Here is a 22,040-nt window from a genome sequence, read left to right on the forward strand (position 1 = left end):
AGATTAGTTTCAGGGGTGCAACATAACGAATCGATACATGGATATATTTTGAAATGATTTATTGTTCACTGATTATCTAGAGCTATGCTGTCTATCACCGTTGCCACTTGTCCTGTGTAGCTATTGAGCACTTGACATGTGGCCAATCCAAATTTAGAGGTGTAATAAACGTAAAATAAAATACACGCTGTATTTTGAAGACAGTCTGAAAAAAGAATGTAAAATATATCATTAATAATTTTATATTGATTACATGTTAAAATGAGAATATTTTATGTATCTTGGGTTAAGTATAATACATGATTGGAATGAATTTCAGCTGTTTTTTTAGGGTGGCTTCTAGAAAATTTGAAATTATATGTATGGCTTGCATTGCATGTCCACTGGACAGCCCTGGTCTAGAGTTAATTAAGTGATGGAGAAAATGTCATGCAAATTAAACTTAGAAGTGTGTCGCGACTATAGCCATTATGTTGTGGACAGCAAAAAAACCTGACGAAATAGTCTCCCAGTACTCAAAACTGTTACCTGATTTAGGAAAGAAGTCACTCCCATCACTGAGGAACAAGGGAAGTTCCAGCATCCGTCTTCATTGTTTCACTTTCATCTTAATCGTTAGGATGACAATATGAACCCACATTGTTCACATCAGAGCCTACTAGTTTGTCAGCTGTAACCACAGGCTGGCTACGGATCTCAGAGCTTGGCCAAAATGAACTGAAAGCAGTTTTTGACCCAGTTGGCTTCATAGAGTTTACAATAAAGGGTATTTATATTTTATTATTATTTGTAGGTTGTGTGCTGCATAGCTTATGTATCAGGAAAATTTATAATACACTTATGTGTGTGCATATAAATACACATGCATACATATATGCATGCGTGTATACATGAATGTGTGTGTATATTTATACACACACATTTTTTTCAGAGCTGGTTGTTAAACATTTTCCAGCACACCACTGTCTCTGACTTTCCTGTTACCCCTAGCCCACTCCCCAGGCCTTGTTCCTTGTGGCACTGACAGACAGTCCCTCCCCGTCCTTCACTTTCCAAATCTCCAGGCCTCAGAGACGTGGACTGGAGACCCCTCTGCCTCCTCCCTGTGTTCCACTCAGGACAGCTTTCTTCACTCTCCTCTCCTCTCGCTCGTCCTGGCTCACATCCCAGTTTCCAGGCACTAGCCCTGAATAGCCAATCTTGGTGCCACAGAGATGCTGTTCCCAGGATTTGTGCTTGGCCCGAGCCCTGCCTGCCTGCTCTCGCCCCGAGAGCCTCGCAGCTGGAAGTCAGCTTTGGCAATGACTGCTGACACGCCTGGCCCTCAGGTGAATGATCTGGTGGCCATTCCCAGCTCCATCAAAGACAGGTCTGAAGTGAGGCAGAGGGGCGGCTGAGCTGCTGAGGGGGTCGTGGTGTGGGTGAGGGGTGTTCAGAGCACTGGGGACACCGCTCCGTAAGTTTCTTCTTCCCACTGTCATTGAAAATACCGAGTCCAGCTTGTGGCAGTTCTGTCCTGAACACCATAGAAGAAAACATCGCACCTGCCAGGCTCTGCCCAGCGGGGACCCCCGGAGCAAACAGAGACGTTGACCGAGACTACTGAGCGGGGCAGCCTCGGGGATAAAATCCTGTTTAAAGTAAATCTGAGCAATCTTGCTTGAAGTAAAACACAAACTTAGCAACACATACATGCCAGGAGTGAGAGAGACGTGGTTTCAGGTGAGGCAAGTGTTTGGTTCAGGGAAAACCTGCATTATGGTGGGCAGAGACTGAGAAGGAAGTCGTGGGCTCTGAAGATCTGGGTTACTTCCCTGGAGAAGGCAAGGTTTCCGAAATATGGGCTCCATACATCAGTGTAGTGTAGAGGATGAAGAAAGGAGGTGACAAGCGCTCTCGCTGCTGGGAAATCAAATGAGGATCGAAGTCCTTGGTGAATCTGTGAAAATTGCCTGTGGTTTCAGAGGTAGCGATCACTGTCTCTATTAATAGCAAAAATAATAATAACAGTAATAGTGACAGCTAACATTTATTTTGAGCCTGGCATTTTACGTCTCCACCACCAAAACGCTAGAAGGCAGTTCTTATTCTTATGCCTATTTTTGCAGAAGAGGAAACAGACATGGAGCGGTTGTTGAACTCGTTGTAAGGCGCAACCTTGCCAGATGGGGTCTGGGACCAGAGCCCACGGCCTCCGCCCGACTCGGTGCCTCTGCAGGATGGTCTGCTCATCATCCAGAATGTTCTTCGGCTCCTGCTATTTCTCTACAGCTTCCCCTTCACTGTCCTTTTTGATGATTTTCTAAATGCTATGTAGTTGACAGAGGGATTTTATTCTCATGATTCAGACGCGGACACCGAGACACAAAGGGGTTACACAACAAATGCCAAGATGGGGCCCGCGCTTGAGGCATTTTTCCTTCATTTGGAGCTAACGGAGGAAAATGAGTGCGTGCAGTCAGTTTTTCCTGTGGCCAACTGTATTTAACCTGAAGGACTGAACTTACTCTGAGAGAGTGTCTTTCCTCCTGTTAAATTGTCCCCTTCTTTTATGAAATGATGAAGGCAGTACATGGCAATTGTTGCTTTTTAATGTCCTGTTTTGGCAAAATAAAAGGCTGGCAGCCCAAGCATCTGATCTGAACCTAGTTGATCATGGACTCTCACGGTCCTACCCTGTTGGCCTGGAGCACCTGGGGCTCGCTCAGTGCTCTCACCGCACACCTCTTCCTGGCCAGGTATTTATCCAGGTGCACCTGTGCCGTTGAGAAATACAAGGGATGCTCAGAGGGTGGTGCCCAACCTCCGTCCCACCAGGGAAGCTGGGAAGATGCCTCCATGACCCCTGACTGTGGAGCCCAGGGTCTGGGGTCACCTGCCCACTAAGGACGGGCAGAGGGGACACCCTGGGCTTTCTGGTTTCCGAGGGAGCAGTGTCCCCACCAATCCTCTTTCTCAAACCTGCCTCAGCCTGCCTGGGGCCCCTTTCCCTGACGTTCCACTTGCTTGCTTGGGGAGAAAATCACACAGGAATCTTCCCAGCGCCCACTCTTGTCCCGTCCATCCCTCGGGCAGTCAAAAGCCATGATTCATTCACCTTTTGTTTGTTTTGGGGATTTTCCATGGCAACCTAGAGGCCCCTGTCTCCTGATCTGGCTGGATTCCAGGACCATCAAAGATCTACTCAAACCAGGAAACAATTAAGACCAAGCGAGGGGAGCTAGTTCCTAGAAGATAACCATTTTCTGTTTCTTGTAAATGGAAGTAATCCTTGGAGCATCTATGCTGCTGCATTGTCTGCTGCATGGCCTAGTCTTCAGTTTTGGATCTCGATGGCTTTCTCTCCCTCTGCCACCAGCCCTGCCAGTGGACAGTGATGGCATTCCAGTCTAGAATGGGGTGAGGGGAGCTAGAAATAGCCAAGGCAGAGGAAAGGACAGACATGGGCTTGAAAAGATCTCCCCTCCTCTAGCTGATAAGCCCACAGGTGAAGGAGGAAAGTTAGCAAACTGGGCCACTGGGGTTGGGCCGCAGGACCCAAGAATCTCCACCTCCGAGAAGGCCAAGGGCTGAGTGAGCAGATAAGAAAGACTCTGTATTGCTGGGCAACGTTGTGCCTGCGTGCTAGGGGTCAGGGTCCTGTGGCTGGAGGGGCCGTGGTCAAACACGAAGCAGAACCGTTCTGCAGCCGGGTTGTGGACACGAGGACTCCGCAGTCTCCTCAGAAGGTGCTCAAGAAAAGCGCAGATACTTCTGTCAGGGATGATGGCCGAGCTGGTGGCCATCTCCAGCTGGCTGCACTGGCCACCACATGGACATCTGGAGAAAGGACGGTGCCCAGAAGACCCACGGGCATAGCCAGGCAACCTCCTTACTGCTTCTCCAGATCCTTCTTGCTGGTCAAGGATTTCATTTGATACTTCTGCTCCCAGAGCCCCACCAGTTTCTCGGGATAAACTGCCCGCCCCAGTCTGCTTCAGCCTCCTTCCCTCCAAAGCGCTCCCTGCACACACTGGCTCCACTTTCCAGCCCCTCCTCGCAGCCTCCCCCTTTGTCCCCAGCTGCTCCTGTCCCAGGGCCAACACCACCCCCACTGCCCTGGCCACCTCTGGCCCAGGGGACCAGGGCTTCAGGGGGAGCAAAAGGGGCGGTGGATCTATGTGCTGCCTTGATGCCCCCACCTGGGAGGGGATCAGCGTCCATGACTGACAGGGGACAGCGGGGCCGCAGCCTCCGCAGTCAGCCTGCAGTAGGGAAAGCTGAGATGGGTCACCTGGCCATCAGTAGGCGTAAAGGGAACGCAGCCCAGTGCCTAGGACCCAGAAACATCAAGCTTCCGATGACGGAATATGACAGAAGTTCCAACAGATAGCGGGCAGGGAGCCCACAGGATGTCAGGGTAGGGTGGGAAAGCACAGCAGCTGGATGGCTAGAAGCAGATGACTCCCATACTGGTAGGCAGGGTGGCGACATGGAAAGAGTGTGGGCTTCAGAGAGACAGACCTCACAGAATCCTGGCTCCATGTCCTGGCTCTGTGGCCCTGGATTTAGCGTGTCTCTGTCTTAGAAATAACAATACCCACCTCAGAGAGGTGACGCTGGTGATGTGCCCAGCCCAGGGAGATTCTGGCCCACAGCAGCTTTTCTGTAAGCGTCAGTTTCCTCTCCCTCCCCTCGGACCCCTGTCTTGTACTCTGGGCCTGAAGTGTAAGAAAGGGCCCAGGGGATGAGGCTTCACAGAAGGAAAAAAGGAGTTGAGCAGGGTCAAGGCCAGGAGGCCTTGGCCACCCTGGCAGGACCCCCAGGTGCCCTGTGAGACCCCTTTGGCTCTCCTTGCCCTCCAGAGATGTCCTGAGGGTGGCAAACTCCACAGCTCTGGCCAGCCTGACTCACAGCAGCCCCAGGTAGTCCCCTAGCTGAGCTGCGACTGTGTCTGGCTTGGCCTGCTGGAGGGTGCCTTCCAGCTGGGAGTCCCAAGGCCAGCTACTGTCAGTAGCCACAATGGCAGCCTGGAGTCAGGGCCCCACAGCAGGGGTGGGGGTTAGTTCACCAGCTTGTGCTGAGGGAAAATGCTGTGCCAGGCACAGGAGTACAAAGGTGAGGATGATCCAGTGCCTGCCAGCTTGGGGGAGGCGAGGGGAACGATGAGTGAGGTAGGTCAGGGAGCAGAGAAGGGATCTCAGAAAGCAAGGGACCCTTGCTGGCATCAAGGGCCTTCACCACCTGCATTTGAGGGAAGGGAGCACACTGACTCCTCTCTCTCCTCTCCCCCATGGTCACGGCCAGCCACAGCCCCTCTATCCCTGGGACATCCGCCTCTCCATGCCCTTGCCCCTCAGCCTGACTCCAGGCTCCCTCTGGCACAAGCCATCCCATCCAGTGGAGCTGTCCAGCTGCCTCTAGTGCTGTTAGACCAGTCTCTGCTTTCAGCCCAAGAGATGCCTCAGCATCTCCATTGCCCTTGGTGATTGACCTCTTGACCTTTCAGTTCGTCTCTGCAGTCTGAGGGATTAGGTGGGAGGTGTTGAGTTGGCCCCCAGTGTGGGAGCCCATTCAAAGTGTCCTGGACCCTGGACCTGGCACTTCAGTTAGGGTGGGACACAGCCCTATGCCCCATAGCGTTCCCAGCTCCCACTCTGGATTCAGCTTCTACGTCTCATAGTTTATTCATTTGCCCCAGTTTTTCCTCCACTTGCATGCTTCCTGAGTGGCTCCTCCTGCCTGTGGGACCAGAAACTTCCTGAGTGCAGGGACTATAGCTTTGCTTCCTTTTCTCCTGCATCCGCTCTGAGGAGCATCACTTAGATGTGAGGAAGGCATCACAGTGGGACAGACATGGAGGCAGGATGTGAAGCACGTCACAAGTCTCCTGTCCTGAGATCCACACCTGGGATCAGCTCCCTTTCCTGCCCCTCACCTCTGCTCGTGCCCCACACCCCATCGCCACACTATCACTCAGCACAGGGCCATGCTTTCCACCTGCACAATAAGTCTAGGCTATCAGGTATAAGTTTTCTCAGCATCCTGCCCCCAAGTCCCCTTCAGAGCTCATCCCGCCACCTGTAATCCCTGCACCCCACCTCTACTCCCTTCTCCCAAGACCTTGATACATTTGCTGGTTTGCACCTCTCTTTCTCCACCCAGTACCTTCCTGGAGACTATCAATAGGCACGATGATGCGCTCATTACCCTCCGCTGCTGCCCTCCCGCTCCCACTTCCACAGGCCTCAGCCCCGCTCTCCCCTGACCCCCCTCACTGGGTCCACAGCTGTCTTTTGAATCTTGCCATTTCTTGGTTTTTCTTCAATATTTGTTCCTCTTTGTCCTTTTCTTCTTCCTGAGCATTTTTTCCCTCTTGATTCCTGAAGCCCCGCTCCTGGTTCTCCAAGCATCTCTCTGCTCACTCCTCCTTAGTCTCCTTTGCAGGATCCATAACCTGGAAGCTTTTAGAAATACAGACTCTTAGGCCCTGCCCCCCAGACCCACTGAAGCATAAGGTGCATTTTAGCAAGATCCCCAGAAGATGGATATGCAAATGTCTGAGAAGTATTGGTCTAGCCAAACCATGCATACAACTCTTGAGTCCTCTATAATACCTGTCAAGAGTTGTTGAGTCTGTTCTTGACAGTTCCAATAATGACAAACACCCCATCGCATGCAGCAGGCCACTCCATCCGGAGAGAAGTTTACACCAGTCCCTCAGGACAGGTCCCCCCTGTTCCCCCTTGTCCTCAGCTTCTCCACTCGCCACTCCCCATCTCTTCCTTTCACCTGATCATGGCTCCAGGGCCTTATACCTATAACCGGCACCCCAGGAATGCACCTCAATCCCAAATGCCACAGAAACCCATTCAGAAGTTCAAGGGAGATCCCATTTCCGTGCCTTTCCTGCCCTATTTTCATTGATCTTCCTGCCTGATGCCTTTTAAGCCTGGGTTTCAGCTACAGACTCTTGTCCTGGAACTGTCAGAAGGCAGAGGGAGCCCCGCCAGAGAGCACTGCAGAGGCCCCCCCAGTCTTCCAGGGCCTGGGCCAGGGTCCCCTCCTCTGGGCATGCACCTCAAGATGACGCAGCCGGGTCCAGCAGCTGCTGGCTGCCGTGGACTGGAACATGCACGTATCTGAGGCCTAGGCTTCAGGCGTATCTGTCCCGTCCTGCAAGATGGTGGGGAGCTCAGCCCCAGGCCAACAGGCCAGCTTTCCTGACGCAGCAGCGTGAGGAACTCCCTGACTTAGGGTGACACTTCATACTTTGGGGTGCTCGTGAGCAGGCCTTTGCCCTGCTGGTCCTCAGATTGGGTTTGGGGATCCAGCAAGAATTGTTATAATTGGTAGAAACAAGGAGACACGGATCTGGAGTCAGAGGCCTGGGTCAGGCCCCATCACTTACCCTCTCTGAGCCTCGGTTTCGGTACACGTGAGGGGGCATTGGACATGAGATTTTCCAGCCCTGCATATGGTCCTTGGGGGTGGGGGAGATGAAAGCGGCTGAGCAGCAGAGGGAAAACAGGCCATACATGATTCAAAGGGCACCCAAAGCCCCGTATCCTCCAGGGAGAGACCAGGACTGGCTCAGCCGTAACTCCGACTCCCAGGGCCAGCCCCAGTGGGACCCCCAGGAAGTTGGTCTCCTGTGCTGCCCCTCCATCGGGCCTCCATTCCACCCTCCTGCCAAAGGCCGCTCCACCCCTGAGGGGGAGGTAGAGCCGTGGACCTCAACCCTACCACAGTGTGAATGCGAACCTCTTTTCGTCTGCCTCAGATGTCTCCAGAGACCCCGTGTCTTCCCTCTGCTCCTCCGGGGCTTCAAGGAACCAGAGGCTCGAGTGGAGAGGGTTGGCTGGCTGCACACCTCACGCCCCATGGCTTCGCAGATGGCTGCTGCCCCGCCTCCCCTCTCCTGCTGCTACTGCCCTAGCCCCCAGAGTCACCTCAGGCCCTACCTGCACCCACTTCTGCACCCCACAGAGTGCCACTGAATGCTGTAAGTGCTCACCTCCCCTCCAGTGTCCGGGGTCCCCTCTGCTCTTGACACTACCCAGGTCCCTGACTTGCCCGCTTCAGGGACACGCCTCCTCACCCATGGGGGAGACAGTGGTGTCCCCGTGGGTGTATTGGAAAGAGCACAGGGCTTTGGAGTCCGAGCCTGGCTTGGCCCCTGACAACATAGGTGACCTCAGAAGAGGCCCCTGCCCCTCCCTGGGTCTCAGTTCCTTCACTGGTGGAATAAACAGAGCAGTTCCTGCTGTGCAGCACAGAGGGCATGCACCTCGGGGCATCAGGGCTGTGAGAGGACTCATGGCCCCACCGAGCCCTCCTCCACATTCACCCCATGGTCCATCTCCTCCTGGACACTGCCAGGCGGGAGGAGCAGGCAAGTGGCAGCACTGCCAAGCACCAACTCCCGTCTAGTCCGAGCCCTGCACCCACTCTCCACTCAGCCCCCTAAAAGGCAGGCAACACACAGGGTGCCTCTGGGATCCTCTCTAGCCCATGGTGGTTGTAGATGGGTGGGGGATCTGATCCTCAATTTTTTCATCTGTAAAATGGCAATAACAGCATCCCCTCACTCCCAGGGCTATTCTCAGACAACAGGTGTGAAAGAACTTGGTCAGCTGTAAAGCCACAGACAGACACCAATGAGAGAGGGCAGAGTGCACCACCGCTGCCTCCACCTGTGGCCGTGGCAGGCATTACTAATCAATTGTGCCGTTTTCTCCCTCTGCATCTAGACACAACCACAAGATCACCCTCTAGGCCAGTGCTTCTCAGCTCTGGGTGTCACTAGAATCCCTTCGTTAAGTTTCAGAATATTCCACTGAATGCAAGGCCCGGCCTCAGGAACCTGTCTTAATTGGTCTCGGGTGGGGGCTCAGACATCAGTATCTTTTAAAATTCACAGGTTATTTTTCAGCCTGTGTAAAGAACCCCTGCTCTTGGCAACCACAGTCAAATGACCATGTAGACTCATGGAATACAGTGGCTACCCTTCCTGCCTGTTCTTGTCATTAGTCTCCTTCCTCAGAGCCCTTTCTTGTTCCCAAAATCATCCGCCAAGTCCTGCCTGGTGTATAATCCACGCCACCCAAGACTTCTCACTTGGGGACCCATCAAGCTGATAAGTCAGGTCCCTACCGGGGGCCTCAGTGTGGGGCTCCAGACTGTCTCCTGCCGACGCTCCACTCCGTCTCCAGCACCTTGATCTGCTGCTCTAGAAAACACACTCGAAACCCAGGATAACCCTGCCCACCGGGAGATCCCTGTGAGCCCTGGGGCACAAGGGGCTGTGGGAGAGCTCTTCACTCCCTCCCCAAATCTGGGTGATAAACCAGCAGCATCTAGAGATGCAGCCTCCAGCCCTACATTTGAGAATTAGCTGTTTCTTCTAAGCCTCTTGATTGGTAAGTTCTTTCTACTATCCCTCCTCAGTCTTTACTGCTGCAAAGGGAGCAGGGTAGGAGAGGCAGCAGGTGTGTGTGGACTCTTTGCTGAGGAAATGGCAGTGTCTCTACCCAGTTCTGGAAACACACACACAGGTTTGCCTTGTCGACCAGGGAAGCAAACTGGCTCTGAGTCCTGATCTGCTGGCCCTCCCCCACCCGCACCTGCTGAATGTGGTGTTGACTTCCAGGTTGAGGGCGGCCAGGAGGCTCTGGCTGATGGTCACCTCCTGGGTGTTGAGAAGTTCAAGCCTGGCCCTGCAGCCTTGCCCTAAGCCCTGACCACCACTCTGAATGTTCTATCCACCAACCCAGCCCATTTGCCCCATCCATCAACCCCTCCACCTCCATCTTTGGAAGCCCCTCAGGCCCCCAAGGACTTCCTGGCTGAGGGTTGCTGGCCCCTGTTGGTCACTGGGGAGTCTGCTTTTCTGTCCTCCTTACACCCCTTCTCACCACAAGGCAAGACTGGCCACCACCACAGTGGTTCCCAGGTGGACAGGTGTCTGGGGAGGTGCCAACTGCACAGGGACTGAAATTCACAGCCTGGCCCGAACCCCCACTCACCCCACCCCAATTTCCAAGCACTTGTTCCGTATCTTAGCTTTATGGCAGAGAGACCCCACGAGCTCCACCCCTCCTGAGCGGCCCCCCAGGAGGCCAGGCCTCTGAGCAAAGAGGAAAGGGTTGAAGAACTGCGGGTACCTCTCCAGCCAGCCCCTACCTCCCCTCTGGGAAAGAGCCACTTCTCAGGAGTCCAGAGTCCCTGTCAGGAGCAGGACCGTTTCTGTCATTGGGCACAGTTAACGCTTCTGTCGAAAGCCGCAGACTAGGCTGCATACACACCTGCTCTATGCATCTCCTCTCTTCTCTCTCCTCCCCATCCCCTCCCTCCTCCCAAAGTCTGAGTAGAGTTTGGAGGCACTTCATCTCCCTGCCGCCCAACCGTGCTCCCAGCCCCTCCACCACGTGTGCTCCGAGAGCTTCTTCTTCCTCTGCTCTCCAGAGAAAATGGACCTAGAAATGTGGATGCACTGGTGATGCGCAGTGGTGTGTTGTGTGTGTCCCGGTGTGTCCATCTGTGCAGGTGTGCGGCACCTGCTCTCAGGAGCATCTGAACGGAGGTGCGTGTGCACACCTTGAACACTCAGAGACCGAGCGTCAGATTGCGCTGTTTATTGAGGATGCAACGGGAGGGGCTGTAAGAAGAAAGGAGAAGCGAGCGAGCCTCCTCTTCTCTGCTTCTGGGTGCAGGAGGGGAGATAGAGACCCCGAGTCGTGCTCGGTCCCACTCAGAATGAGTCGTGAGACGGAGCCCGGCGGGGGCGGGGACTGGCCTCTCTTGGCAGTTTGTCCTTCAGTCCTGCTTTTCTTGAACACAGAGCCAGCTCCCAGCACAGGCAGGAGCCAGGACAAAGGCCCCATTGTGAGCTCAGGAGGCCAGATACAAAAGTCAACAACTGAGCCAGAGGCTGGGCAGAGGACGGAAGGCTAGGAGCCAGGGGCCGAGCTGACTGCAGCCAAGGAGGTGAACACCAGGCACGAGCAGGGAGGAATTTCACCAAGCTTAGTCACCCACACCTGTCCAGGCCCAGGAAGACTCAGGCTGGGAGAAGTGGGTGACCAAAGCCAGCGACCGAGGTACAAGAGCAGGGCCAGCAGGGTGGGGATGGGGCTGACAGCGGCTGGGGAGGGTGCATGTGGGAGCCAGAGCTGGGGACACGAGGGTGGCAGGGGGCACGGGCAGCCCTCTCTACCGACTGGCTTTCTTGGAGGGGGCGCTCAGGCTGGAGCCCTTCCCCAGCGTGTCCTTGTAGTCGCTGGCACTGCCCCGGCTCCGGCTGTCCCCGCCACGGACGCTGCAGACTCCAGAGATGCAGCTGCCGCTGTTGGCCACGTAGCCGCCGCTGACCGAGCTGGGCCGGAAGCCATAGCCACCGCTGCCGCTGGTGCTGCTGATGATGGCTGCAGAGGGAGAGCAGGTCAGCACCCCTCGGGCAGAGCTGGGGTGGAACTAAGAGGAAGCCACCTTCCCCAGGACAGATGGGGCTGTCCTTGGCGTGATGCGTTATGTGGGGGCTCTGGTCACAGCTGCCCCCCTTCGAGGGGAAAATGTCCCAGAGACAGTTTCCCCCATGTCCTGCTCTTGGCTTGCCCAGCTTACAGCCAATCTGCCTGATTCTTAACTCTCAGAGGCCCATCCCTTTGGTCCACGTTCCAATGCAGGCATCTGTCATTCTGGACACCCACCCACTGCCCCTTCTATTGGCATTTTTGCTAAACTCCCCAGCCCCCAATCCCTCCTTCCTCCTAGCTGTCCCACAGATGGCATCTTTCGGAAGCTCTGGTTTAACTCTCTTAGCCCCACTGAGGAACCCAGAGATCACACGCTGCCAGCTTGACCTCTGAGGTCCCCCATCACTCGTCCCCTCTAATCCCCCAGCCCAGGGCTGACTACAACTTGCACACCTAGCTCCCCAAGCCTCACACACACCCATACTCAGTTTCTTGCTTTCCCCATCCCCGTGGTGACAGCCTTCCGGGCTGCCATCCCTGGGACCAGGGAGACAGAGTGATAAGGAGGAAAGAGGCCTGGGCTGGGAGTCAGGAGGCCTGATTGCTGACCATGCCTCTGCCAGCTGGCTGTGTGATCTCAGTCAGTTTTTCCCTCTCTGGTCCTTAGATTGCACATCTACACACATAGGGTGTGTGTGATCAAGGGCCTTTCCAGCCCACAAATTGTACTATTTTAGGTCCAAGCATACAAGTACTTACAGATGCTGACAGGGGAGGGAAATTCTCCTGACATCCTGTTAGGGCAAAAAACAAAATAAGAGCAAGCAGTCATCCAACCACAATTAACCTCACAGCTAGGGCCCTCACTGGCCTGACGTGGGTTTCTGAACCCAACAGCCACCTGGGGAAATTCCAGGGTTTCTTGGGCATAAGCAGAGCTTGAGAAGAGGTGGGGGCCACCCCTGAATCTTTGGGGTACCCCGGCGACAACCCAAGTCAAACAGTAGTTGGTGTGAGGTGCACATGTGTGGGCAACGTGCACACCTCCCCAGGACCAGGCCTGGCACTGAGCCTTTCCATCTCTGAGAACACTGGGGAAGCTGGAGTGGCCATCCTGGGACATCTCTGACAAGCTTGTGACGTGCTGGACGGGTAGGGAAGATGGAACAAGAGGTCTAATGTAGCAGAGGGGTTTTGTGTGGTTTTTGCGATGGTGGGGGCGGGGATAGGTATTATTAAGTACTTATTATTTCTGTCATCGCCACCCCTTCACTCCCCAGGAACTCATCTTTTCTGGATTACAATGTGTTAGGCTTTCTCCTTTGGTCCTTCCCAAACCCTTGGGGTCTTCCTGCCGGAGCCCGTCCCCCTCACCGGCACTCCTCGCTCTCCAGCAGCTTGCGGTAGGTGGCGATCTCCATGTCCAGGGCCAGTTTCAGGCTCATCAGCTCCTGGTACTCGCGCAGCATCCGGGCCAGCTCCTCCTTGGCCTGGTGCAGGGCGGCCTCCAGCTCATCCAGCTTGGCCCGGGCGTCCTTCAGGGCGTTGTCCCCCCGCTGCTCGGCATCAGCTATGGCTGTCTCCAGGTTGGAAGCCTAAACAAAGAGTTGGAGACATTGGAAAGCTGGAAGGGGTGACTGGAGCCATTCACATCTAGATCCTGCTCATTCTTTGAGATTCCGGGGCAGAGATGCCCACCTCCCCCCTCCTTACACCCTGTGCTCTCTTCTAGATCGGAGACCCTTCTGGAGCTGGCAAGTCCCTCCTTAGCTCTAACTCAACTCCCTGCGTTTAGATGGTGGTGGTGATGAAGAATAGTGCATCCTGCCCTCCTGGGATGATGGCCAACCCAGCACCACTTCAGTTCATCGCAAAGACATTTACTTGGGCACCCTGTGCCAGGGATACAAAACGAGTAAGAGTAAGATTGGTTCTCTGCTCTTGAGTTGTTTAAAGTCTGGGAGGAGAGATCATTGGAATACGATGTTGCAGGATGGACAGTGGTTGCCCAGGTGCCTGGGACCACGGACAAGGGGCGCAGGGAAGGAGATTCCCCAAGGTCAACTGTTATTTCCCAAGCGCTTGCCGTAGGCCGGGCCCTACCCTCAGCCCTCTCCAGGCCTCTTACAAACCTTAGCTCGTCTGGTCCTTACAACGCCCTGTGCAGGGAGGACAAGGGACCTGCCCAACGTCACAGAGCTGCTAAGTGCTAAAGCCCATGGGAGAGTGGAAAGAGCACTGGACGAGGAGTCAGCAGACTTGGTTTAGACCTCGGCTCTGCCACTTACCAGCTGTGCAACCCACTGAACCTCTCTGAGCCTCCGTTCCCTGCTCTGTAGCAAGGGGCAGTGCTCGCCTCACAGGGTCTTTGTGAGGATTCAACGTGCTAAAACGATAGGAGCTGCTGCTGTTTTATTACACATGTGCATCTTGTCGCCCACCTACTAAAACCGAGACTGCAGCCTATATTCCCTGGAGCAACTCTGAGAAAGGCCTTAATAAATATCCGCAGAAGGTACTTCGAGGGATGCTCTCTGAGCCCACTTCTCCTCAATCATTTAATAAACAGATGTTTACTAAGCTGCTGCTACGTGCCAGGCACTGTACCAGATGCTGGGAACACAGTGGGGACAAAGCAGCTGCTCCCTGCCTCTTTCCCATCCATAGAAGAAGGGACAGACCAATGTAGGGCAGTGACAGAAGTGTGACAAGTACCGGGAAGCACCAGGCGCCAGGAGAGCACATTGATTAGGGGGATGCTGTAGGGGATTCGGTCCAGCCCAGCCTGGGGGATGAGAGGAGCTCCCTGGGGCGGGGAGGGGACCTCAAAGTAGAGGTCTCGGGGTGAGTAGGAGATGAGATGCACCAGGGACGTCTGCTTTAAGCGTCTGAGGCAGTGACTTCCTTGGTCCCTTTCCTCTCCTGGGCAGAGATTTGGGAGGCCCACGTCCCCGGCCAACTCCTCTCCCCTCCAATTGCGCCCGCCCACCTCAGGCCCCGGACGACTGGTCCCTCACCTGCTTCTTCACGTTCTCAATCTCTGAGCGGATTCTCTGGATGAGCCGGGTGAGCTCGGAGATTTCGTTCTTGGTGTTCTTGAGGTCGTCGCCGTGCCGGCCTGCCGCCAGCTGCAGCTCCTGGAACTGGGGGCCCCGAAGCACAGAGCCATCAATGAGCATGATGAGCAAGTCGGGGGCACATGACAGCTCGGGCTTGGGGATGTCATGAGGGAAGAGCACGCTGGACGCTTAACTGGCCATTGCCTTTGGTCTGGGAACGGCCAGGCCCAGCGCTCATGCCTACTGGAGTGCCCGCCCCGGCCCACCTCACCTTGGTCTGGTACAGGGCCTCGGCTTCCGCCTTGCTTTTCAGGGCGATCTCCTCGTACTGGGCGCGCACCTCGTCGATGATGCTGTCCAGGTTCAGGTCCCGGTTGTTGTCCATGGACAGGATGACAGACATGTCGCTGATGTGGGACTGGATCTGAGCGATCTCCTGCAGGGGAAACAGGGATGGTCTTAGAACTTGACTGTCTGAGGCTGGCAACCTCCCCCAAGCCAGGTGGGCAAACCCCGGTGATGCCAACTTAGAGGCTTGACCCAAGGCTCTTGCTTTCTGAGCAAAGCGAGTTCCCTCCAGACCTCAGATGGATTCCTGCCACCATGGTTCAGGGCCTGGCCCATTTCCTTCCCACCTACAGGGTGCAGATGGGAGCCTCTCAGGGCTGAAATGGGAGATGAACAGCTAACCAGGGTGGCCTCTCTGGGAGCAGGACCCCAGTGCCTCACCCAGCCCCCAGAACAGAGGTTTACCCACTGGCCGCCCTCAGAGGGGTCGAGTGAGAGAGGGACTTACGGCTTCGAAGAGGCACCTGAAGAACTTGATCTCCTGGTCCATGGAGTCCACCTTGGCCTGCAGCTCCACCTTATTGGCATAAGCTGCATCCACGTCCTGAAAGATGCCCCAGCCATGCTCCGGTCACTGCCGGTACAGCCAAGGAGGCAACACCCACCCAGCCTGGGTGCAGTGCACTGGGAAACAGCCACCCTGTCCTCTTTGGAAGGCTCATGGAAAAGGAGGAGGAGGAGCAAGAGGCCCCGGCTGCACCTTCCTGAGAATCTGCTCACTCAGCAGGGATGGGGTGCCCCTCCAAGGAAGGGAGCCCAGCCAGGCTGCTGTCAGTCCTCCCTGAGCCCGGACCCCACAGCGACAGGGGAAGCCCCTGTGTGTCATCCTCTGCTGCTCTTCACTGTGGACAACCCTGTCCACGTTAAACACTAGGAAGGTCACCATCCTCCTGCCTTTTTATTCCTTTTTCTGGGTAGTCTTTCATCGTGGTCTCCCCCACCTTCACCTCACTATTTCTGAGTCAGTTCACTTTCTCTGAGAGCAGAGCACATGGGCAGGCTCGGCTCCGCCTCGTCCCAGGCCACCCTGGACTCTGTGCCCGCCTCCCCCTCACCTTCTTGAGCAGCACAAACTCGTTCTCTGCAGCCGTCCGCCTGTTGATTTCTTCCTCGTACCTGCAGGAAAGCCAGGGCTCGGTGGGTTAGTACATCTCACTGAGAACCCTTATCTGCCCAGGGAAGACCCCGAGTGCGGAGCGGTGTGCCCGTGCTGAGGGGCTTCAGAGGACTGGGCCAGTGGGGCCAGCCAGGCAAGGAAGGCTTCCTGGAGGAGGGGACATGGTAACCAGGTTTGGAAGAAGGAGATTGTTGAAGATCCAGCTTCAAAAATGAGGAAGGAGCGTGTGGAGCGAATGTCCTGTGGGAAGTCTCTGAGGAAGCAAGAGATAACCTCCTCCCTCACAATCTGAATAAAGCCTACAAATGGACGGGAGCATTTCCTTCACTTCTCCTCACGGCAGTTCTGGGCGGGGCATGGATTTATTAAGCCTCTTGCCGCCAATGAGGACACAGAAGCTCGGGGAGAACACGAATGGTTTACCCAAGGTTTCCCTCACCCCAGAGCCAGAGATATAACCCTCTGCCCACTGCCCAGCTAACTGGGTAATTGTCCTAAGTGCCAGGCCAGAGGCTGCAGGTGCAGGGAGTAAGTTCCAGAGTTTTGTTGGCGTGATTCTACCTGGTATGACGAGGAACACCACCCCCCACCTCCAAAAGCTTTAAGCTGGGGTAGCGGCGGCTCCCTAAGGGGCCCGCCCCTGCAGGATGAGCTCAGAGGGACAGGGGCGTTGTCTAGCTGCAGGGGGTCCCCTCCGCTCACCTCTTCTTGTAGTCCTCCACCACGTCCCGCACGCTCCTCAGCTCCGAGTCCAGCCTCACTCGGTCCCCGGACAGCGTCTCCAGCTGCTTCCGCAGGTTGCTGATGTAACCTTCCAGGATGGGCTCCAGGTTGTTCTTGCAGTTGTTCAGGTCCAGCTGCTGCAGCAGCTCCCACTTGGTCTCCAGCACCTGGTTCTGCTGCTCCAGGAACCGCACCTGGAACCCAAAGCCCAGAGACGGTTGAGCCCCCACGGAAACAGTCACGCCTGTCACTCCCAGGGCACTGTGCATTTTCTCCTTCACCCCTGACAACAGCTGCGTGAGGTGGGCGAATCGGTAATCCTGTTTGATGGAAAGGAAACTGAGGCATGGAGAGGTTTAGTCTCTTTCCAAGGTCCAATGGTTTAACAAGTGGTGGAGCCCAGAACTGAACCCAGACATGTGTCCCCATAACCCAGGCATGAGGTCACTCAACCCAGCAGCGGAAACCAGCTCAGGGCAGAGATGTGCCTGAAAATACCAGGAGAGACTCAGGCTGGGTCCATCTTTGGGAAGAGTGGCCACTGTAATGAAGGGAGAGTCTGCGCTTCATTTTATAACATATCAAGTTCAGTGAAGCTCCACGGTCCAAGAGTTTCTGGATATTCCAAATTTCTGCGTCAGGCCCTCACTCCATCTCTGCTCCTGGCCTCTTCCTCCCCACCCCCCCACCCCCCCCCACCAGTCCTGCTCCTCAGAACCAGCTTCCTGGAGCAAGCCTGGCACACGGGGCGAGACGGACAGTTGGAGCCCCCGCGCCATCGCGGCCTCACCGGGCCGGGAAACTGACCGCGGGGGTGGATCTGCGTGTACCTCTCTTGTTTGGTTTTAGGGAGCACGGCTTTGAAAATGTGACTTCTCTTAATCCTCATGAGCACAACTGCTGTTTAAATAAGGTTGTGCTCCCCAAAGTCAGAAATACAGGACCTTAGAAAACTGTCTGGGGTCCAGTGTTGAGATGGGATTAGCCACCAAACAGCTCGCCGCCAGCAGGTCCTCCAGCATTTGGTTTGGTTTAACCAATCCCGACTTTCTCATGTTTATCCATAGACTGAGTATTAACCACCGAGGAACCCTACATCCAGGACACCACCATTCGCATCTGGACCACACACGGACACATCTGGATTGCTGATAGGAGGCACCATCTTCCCTGGCTGCCTGGGATTATGGGATTGTCCTCCTCTAGAGACTAAATTTATTTGGGAATCACCCAGGCCTTTGAACCTGTTCCCCCTCACCCCGGGCAGACCGCCTTTGCTCACAGACATGACTGTCTTCATGTGCATCTTTCTTTCCGTGTCTCTGGACTTTACCCCCGAATGGGGTTTGACAGCCCAGCCGAAGGTCAGTCTACTCCCACCCCTCTAGACCCCAAACCTCAGAACACTTTCATCTTCCAGATGTGAAGTGGCTGAGAGGAGTAAGGAGCCACAGAGACGGCGCTGCCCCTGAGTGAGCGGGCATAGGGAATCCTCTCAGCAGGAGTCTAGAGGCGCGGGGGGCAGGCTCTGACGGCCACTGACCGTCTCAACCACAGGCTTTGTCCTGGGCTGACCCATCCTTATGCAGCCAACGTGGCCCTCCAGTCCTCAGTACTGGCTGTGGAGGCAGGTGGCTGAGAGTCCGAGCTCACCTTCCCTCCCCCAGATGACCTTGGGCGTGACATTTCCCACCGTGCTTTTGCTGACTCATAAAATGGGAGCAGGTTTCTTATCTGAGGAAAGTCAGAGGCCGATCTGGACCAGAGGATCCCCCGAGGCCTCTTCCAGGCCTTTCATCCCTCTCCATCTCAACACCCGTCTCGTAGCTCTCCAGAGATAAAAGTGACAGTAACAGTAACCACCGTGTGGGGAGGACTTCGTATGCGGCAGGCACTGTGCCAAGATCTTCACATGCATTTTCTTTAATAAACCTGACAATGACCTCAAGAGGCAGGTCATTATCTCCTTTGTAGAGATGAGCAAACAGAGGCACAGACAGGATAGCTAACTCTCTACACAGCCACGCAGGGTCCAAGCCAGGTCTGAGCTGTGTGGAGACCTCTTCCCCACTGCCCTGAGTGCTCAGCCCACAGGAACAAACGCCCGGGGCTGAGCCCCCGTGAATGACCACACACTGATGCTCCTGATCCATCGGTCAAAGGACCAGCGCACGAGAGCAGCTCGCAACAAATGGGAGGAGGACGAGCCTCCCCAGTTATTCTGGGGCAGATGCCCTCTCACTGGCTTTTTCTGCACACAGCTCCGTGGGCCCCAAGCTTAGCAATGGCACCACGCTGGCCCTCAAGAGTAAGAAGCAGGGGTCTCCCTTTGGAGACCCTGACAAGCCTCTGCCAGTAGAGATTGACCTACTTGTCTTCTCTGAGGAAACACCACGCAGGGAATCTTACATAAGTCACCCTGATGGTAGAAAACACCTGCCTTGTCCACAGTAAGGGCCTCCTCATCTCTAACCTCAATCTCTTCTGCTGTAACAAAGCTTATGTTCCAAGAAGAGAAGAGAAGGGCTGTGCACAGGTTCCCCAGGTCCTAGCAGACCCACCTTGTCAATGAAGGAGGCGAACTTGTTATTCAGCGCCTTGATCTGCTCCCGTTCCTGGGCGCGCACCTTCTGGATCTCAGGGTCCAGCTCCACATTGAGGGGGGCCAGGAGGCTCTCGTTGACAGTGACCTGATGGATGCCTCCAGGCGGGCACACAGTCGGGCACACAGGCCCCAGGGCCACACTGCCAAACATGCTGCCAGCAAAGCCACTGGCCCGACCCCGGCCAAATCCATACCCTCCACTCTTCCCGGTGCCACCGGCCACATTGAAGGAGATGCTCCGGGCGCCGCCCAGGTTATAGAGGCTCCGGCTTCCGAAACCCCCGCTGAGCCCTTTGCCCCCTGCACGGTAGGAGGAGGAGCTGCCCCCCGAGAGCACTGCTGAGCAGCCGCTGAAGCCCCCCTTGGCAGCAGCTCCTGGCTTGCAGGTGAATTGGCGGCTCATGCTGCTCGTGGTGATGGAGCTCAGGCGCAGGAAGGACGGAGGCAAAATCCCACACGGGCTCTGTAGGGTGCACTGAGGACCAGCAGGTGCCCTTCCTTATATGTGCTTGGCGCTGGGGCTCATGGATGGGCCGTTGAGAGCTTAATTCGTGGGTTTGGCTTGCCTGGGAGCAAGAAGTCATTTTCTCCATGCTGAGCTCGAGATCAAGCCCTCCTCATCTCTGAAACAACATGAAACCTTCAAATTGCTGGGCTTGCAAGCCTTGCTCATGTAATTTGGGGCTTATCTAATTAACCTGCTGTTATAGGGTAATTTGCCCCAGGCCCAGCCTCTCCAGGGGGACGTCACTGGCACTGCACCATCCTTGTTCTGATTAATCTCCTCTGGCTTGGGGGCTTCCTCTTGGGGGATCAGGGAGCAGGAAGGTCATGGGCTTCCCTGGACAGGGCAGGCGACTCGGTACCTGGGGCCCCAACTATAGCTGTGTCTCCTTCTTTCTCTGACATGGCCGTTCATCCAGGCATTCACCTCTCCCCTGGGCCTCTTGGAGGCACACCCCACTGACGGCCTCTTCTCCTAACCCACAGAGGACAGCAGCTCTCTCTGCTGAAATGTTGGGGTAGAGTGACCCTCTCCCCAGCATGGGACATGAGCAGCCCAGGCCAGAGCCAAGTGTGGACACAGGAGGCCACGTCCATCTCAAGAAATGGGAACCCCATCCTTCACCTCTCAAACTCCTGTGATAAGAGAGGCTACAGGCTGTGCAAGGGACAGTTGACGTCCAGCCCTTCCAGCACTGGACGGAAGGAAGAGAACGGAGGATGGAGTTGGAGCAGGTGGTTGTGAAATTCAGGGAATCATCTGGAAGGAGGTATGGAGATGACAGAGAGAGCCCCCCCCCCCGGGCCTGGAGTTCTCAAGGAGAGACTCCTGGGCGGTCCGTTTCCTCATTTCTGTCTTCTCTACAATGTGTACCTGCTAATGAGACCAGGAGCAGCTTGAGGACAGGAGCCCTCTGTTTAGAGCTCAAATAAAGGAGCTGCTGTTGAGGTGAGACGGAACTCCTCCCGCGCCCCTCCAGACCCCTGCGAGCCAAGGAGACAGGCCGGCCGGGGCCCTCCCAGGGTTGCTGGCCTCCACAGGGGGTGGCCCAGTGAGCACGGGGCCATCCTGCTCCAAACAGCCCCTCGATCCTGCCCCAGAATCTGCCTGCCGTCCGCTCCATCCTGGGTCCCTGGCTTCTGCGAGGGGCTCCAGGCCTCCCCTGTGATTGCTGCTGCTGTGGCTCCTGTTCCACTCGTGGCCAGTTCTCTCCCTGGAGACTGCCCTTGCCCAGAGGTTCCCGCTGGGCTGCATGGGGGGCTGGGACTCTTGGCTGGGTGTGGACGCAGGAGGGAGGAGGACCCGGAGCCAGGCTGGTATGGGGCTTTCTCTCATTTTGTTAGGGGTTGACCTGGAATCCATTCCCTCCCCCTCCCCTGCCCTCCTCCCTACCTGCCCCCTGCCATTTTGTCTCCAGGGTTCACCAGAATGTCTGTTTCCCTCCCTTCTCTCTTTCCCCACTTCTCTCTCCACCCCTCCTCTCCAGCTGCCATCCATCTTTCCCTCTCTCCCTTCACCACCTCTTGCTCTACTCTCTAGCCATCCTGCCCTCTTCCCAGACGTCTTCCTGGGTCAGCACAGCCCGGTTCGGAGCTCCCCTTGTCTCTCTCCCTTAGCATGTTCTTGGCATGTGCTGAAGTACCATGACGCCACTGGCAGCTCCCACGAGGTTCCTCGGAAGGCTGTGTCACTTGCCACCTCAGTTTTCCTTTGTAAGGAGAGTAGAAGGTCCTCCAGATCAGAGGCCACCTAGCATACTCCTCCCTCCCTCACTTTCTCCCTTCGGCAAATCTCTACTGAGCGCTCACTGTGTGCCAGGCCTTGTGCCCAGCACTGGGACACAGGAGCTCATGATGCAACGCCAAAGGCCCTTCACGCCCCTGGAACCCAGTCCTCACACGGTGGTCCCCTCGATGGCTTTGCTGGCTGTATGTTTCTCTCACACGCTTGGCTGCCCCCCCCCCAGCCCAGAAGTCAACGTCCCTGCAACTGCGGCCCTGCCCCTGCCTCTTCCCGCGACCTCCCTCCTTGCTGCTCCTTGCTCTGGCCAAGGCCATCTCACGTGCAGGCCTCCTCTTCCAATACCTCCAACATTTTGCTGAACTATTCCTCCCCAGCCTGGAACACCCTCTCTCCGCATCTCTTCTGATCCAAATCCTTCTACTCTTTCAAATTCCTGCATCAAACCCCGGATTTAGTGCCATCTCCTCCCCTGTGCCCTGGATGC

General features: G+C 55.7%; 1 protein-coding gene and 1 long non-coding RNA gene across 3 annotated transcripts; one reads left to right on the forward strand and one right to left on the reverse strand.

Annotated features, from left to right (window-relative positions):
- Positions 1-10,601: 10,601 nt before the first annotated feature.
- LOC106835256 (keratin, type II cytoskeletal 71) lies at positions 10,602-19,711 on the reverse strand. Its single transcript, XM_014847473.3, has 9 exons — positions 19,265-19,711; positions 16,683-16,897; positions 15,919-15,979; positions 15,312-15,407; positions 14,787-14,951; positions 14,474-14,599; positions 12,831-13,051; positions 12,216-12,250; positions 10,602-11,405 (listed from the first exon to the last, which is right to left on the reverse strand). The coding sequence occupies exons 1-9, from the start codon at positions 19,709-19,711 to the stop codon at positions 11,194-11,196; spliced, it is 1,578 nt and encodes a 525-aa protein (XP_014702959.1). The 3' UTR covers positions 10,602-11,193.
- On the forward strand, positions 10,944-19,270 carry LOC123279809 (uncharacterized). Of its 2 annotated transcripts, none has more exons than XR_011496986.1 (4): positions 10,944-11,081; positions 11,227-11,422; positions 13,189-13,371; positions 17,771-19,270. It is a non-coding gene; the product is annotated as an uncharacterized lncRNA (long non-coding RNA). The 2 variants fall into 2 exon arrangements; XR_006518117.2 differs by having other exon boundaries at positions 11,245-11,422.
- Positions 19,712-22,040: the final 2,329 nt, after the last annotated feature.

Source organism: Equus asinus, chromosome 22 (assembly GCF_041296235.1).
Source record: "Equus asinus isolate D_3611 breed Donkey chromosome 22, EquAss-T2T_v2, whole genome shotgun sequence".
Classification (NCBI taxonomy): domain Eukaryota; kingdom Metazoa; phylum Chordata; class Mammalia; order Perissodactyla; family Equidae; genus Equus; species Equus asinus.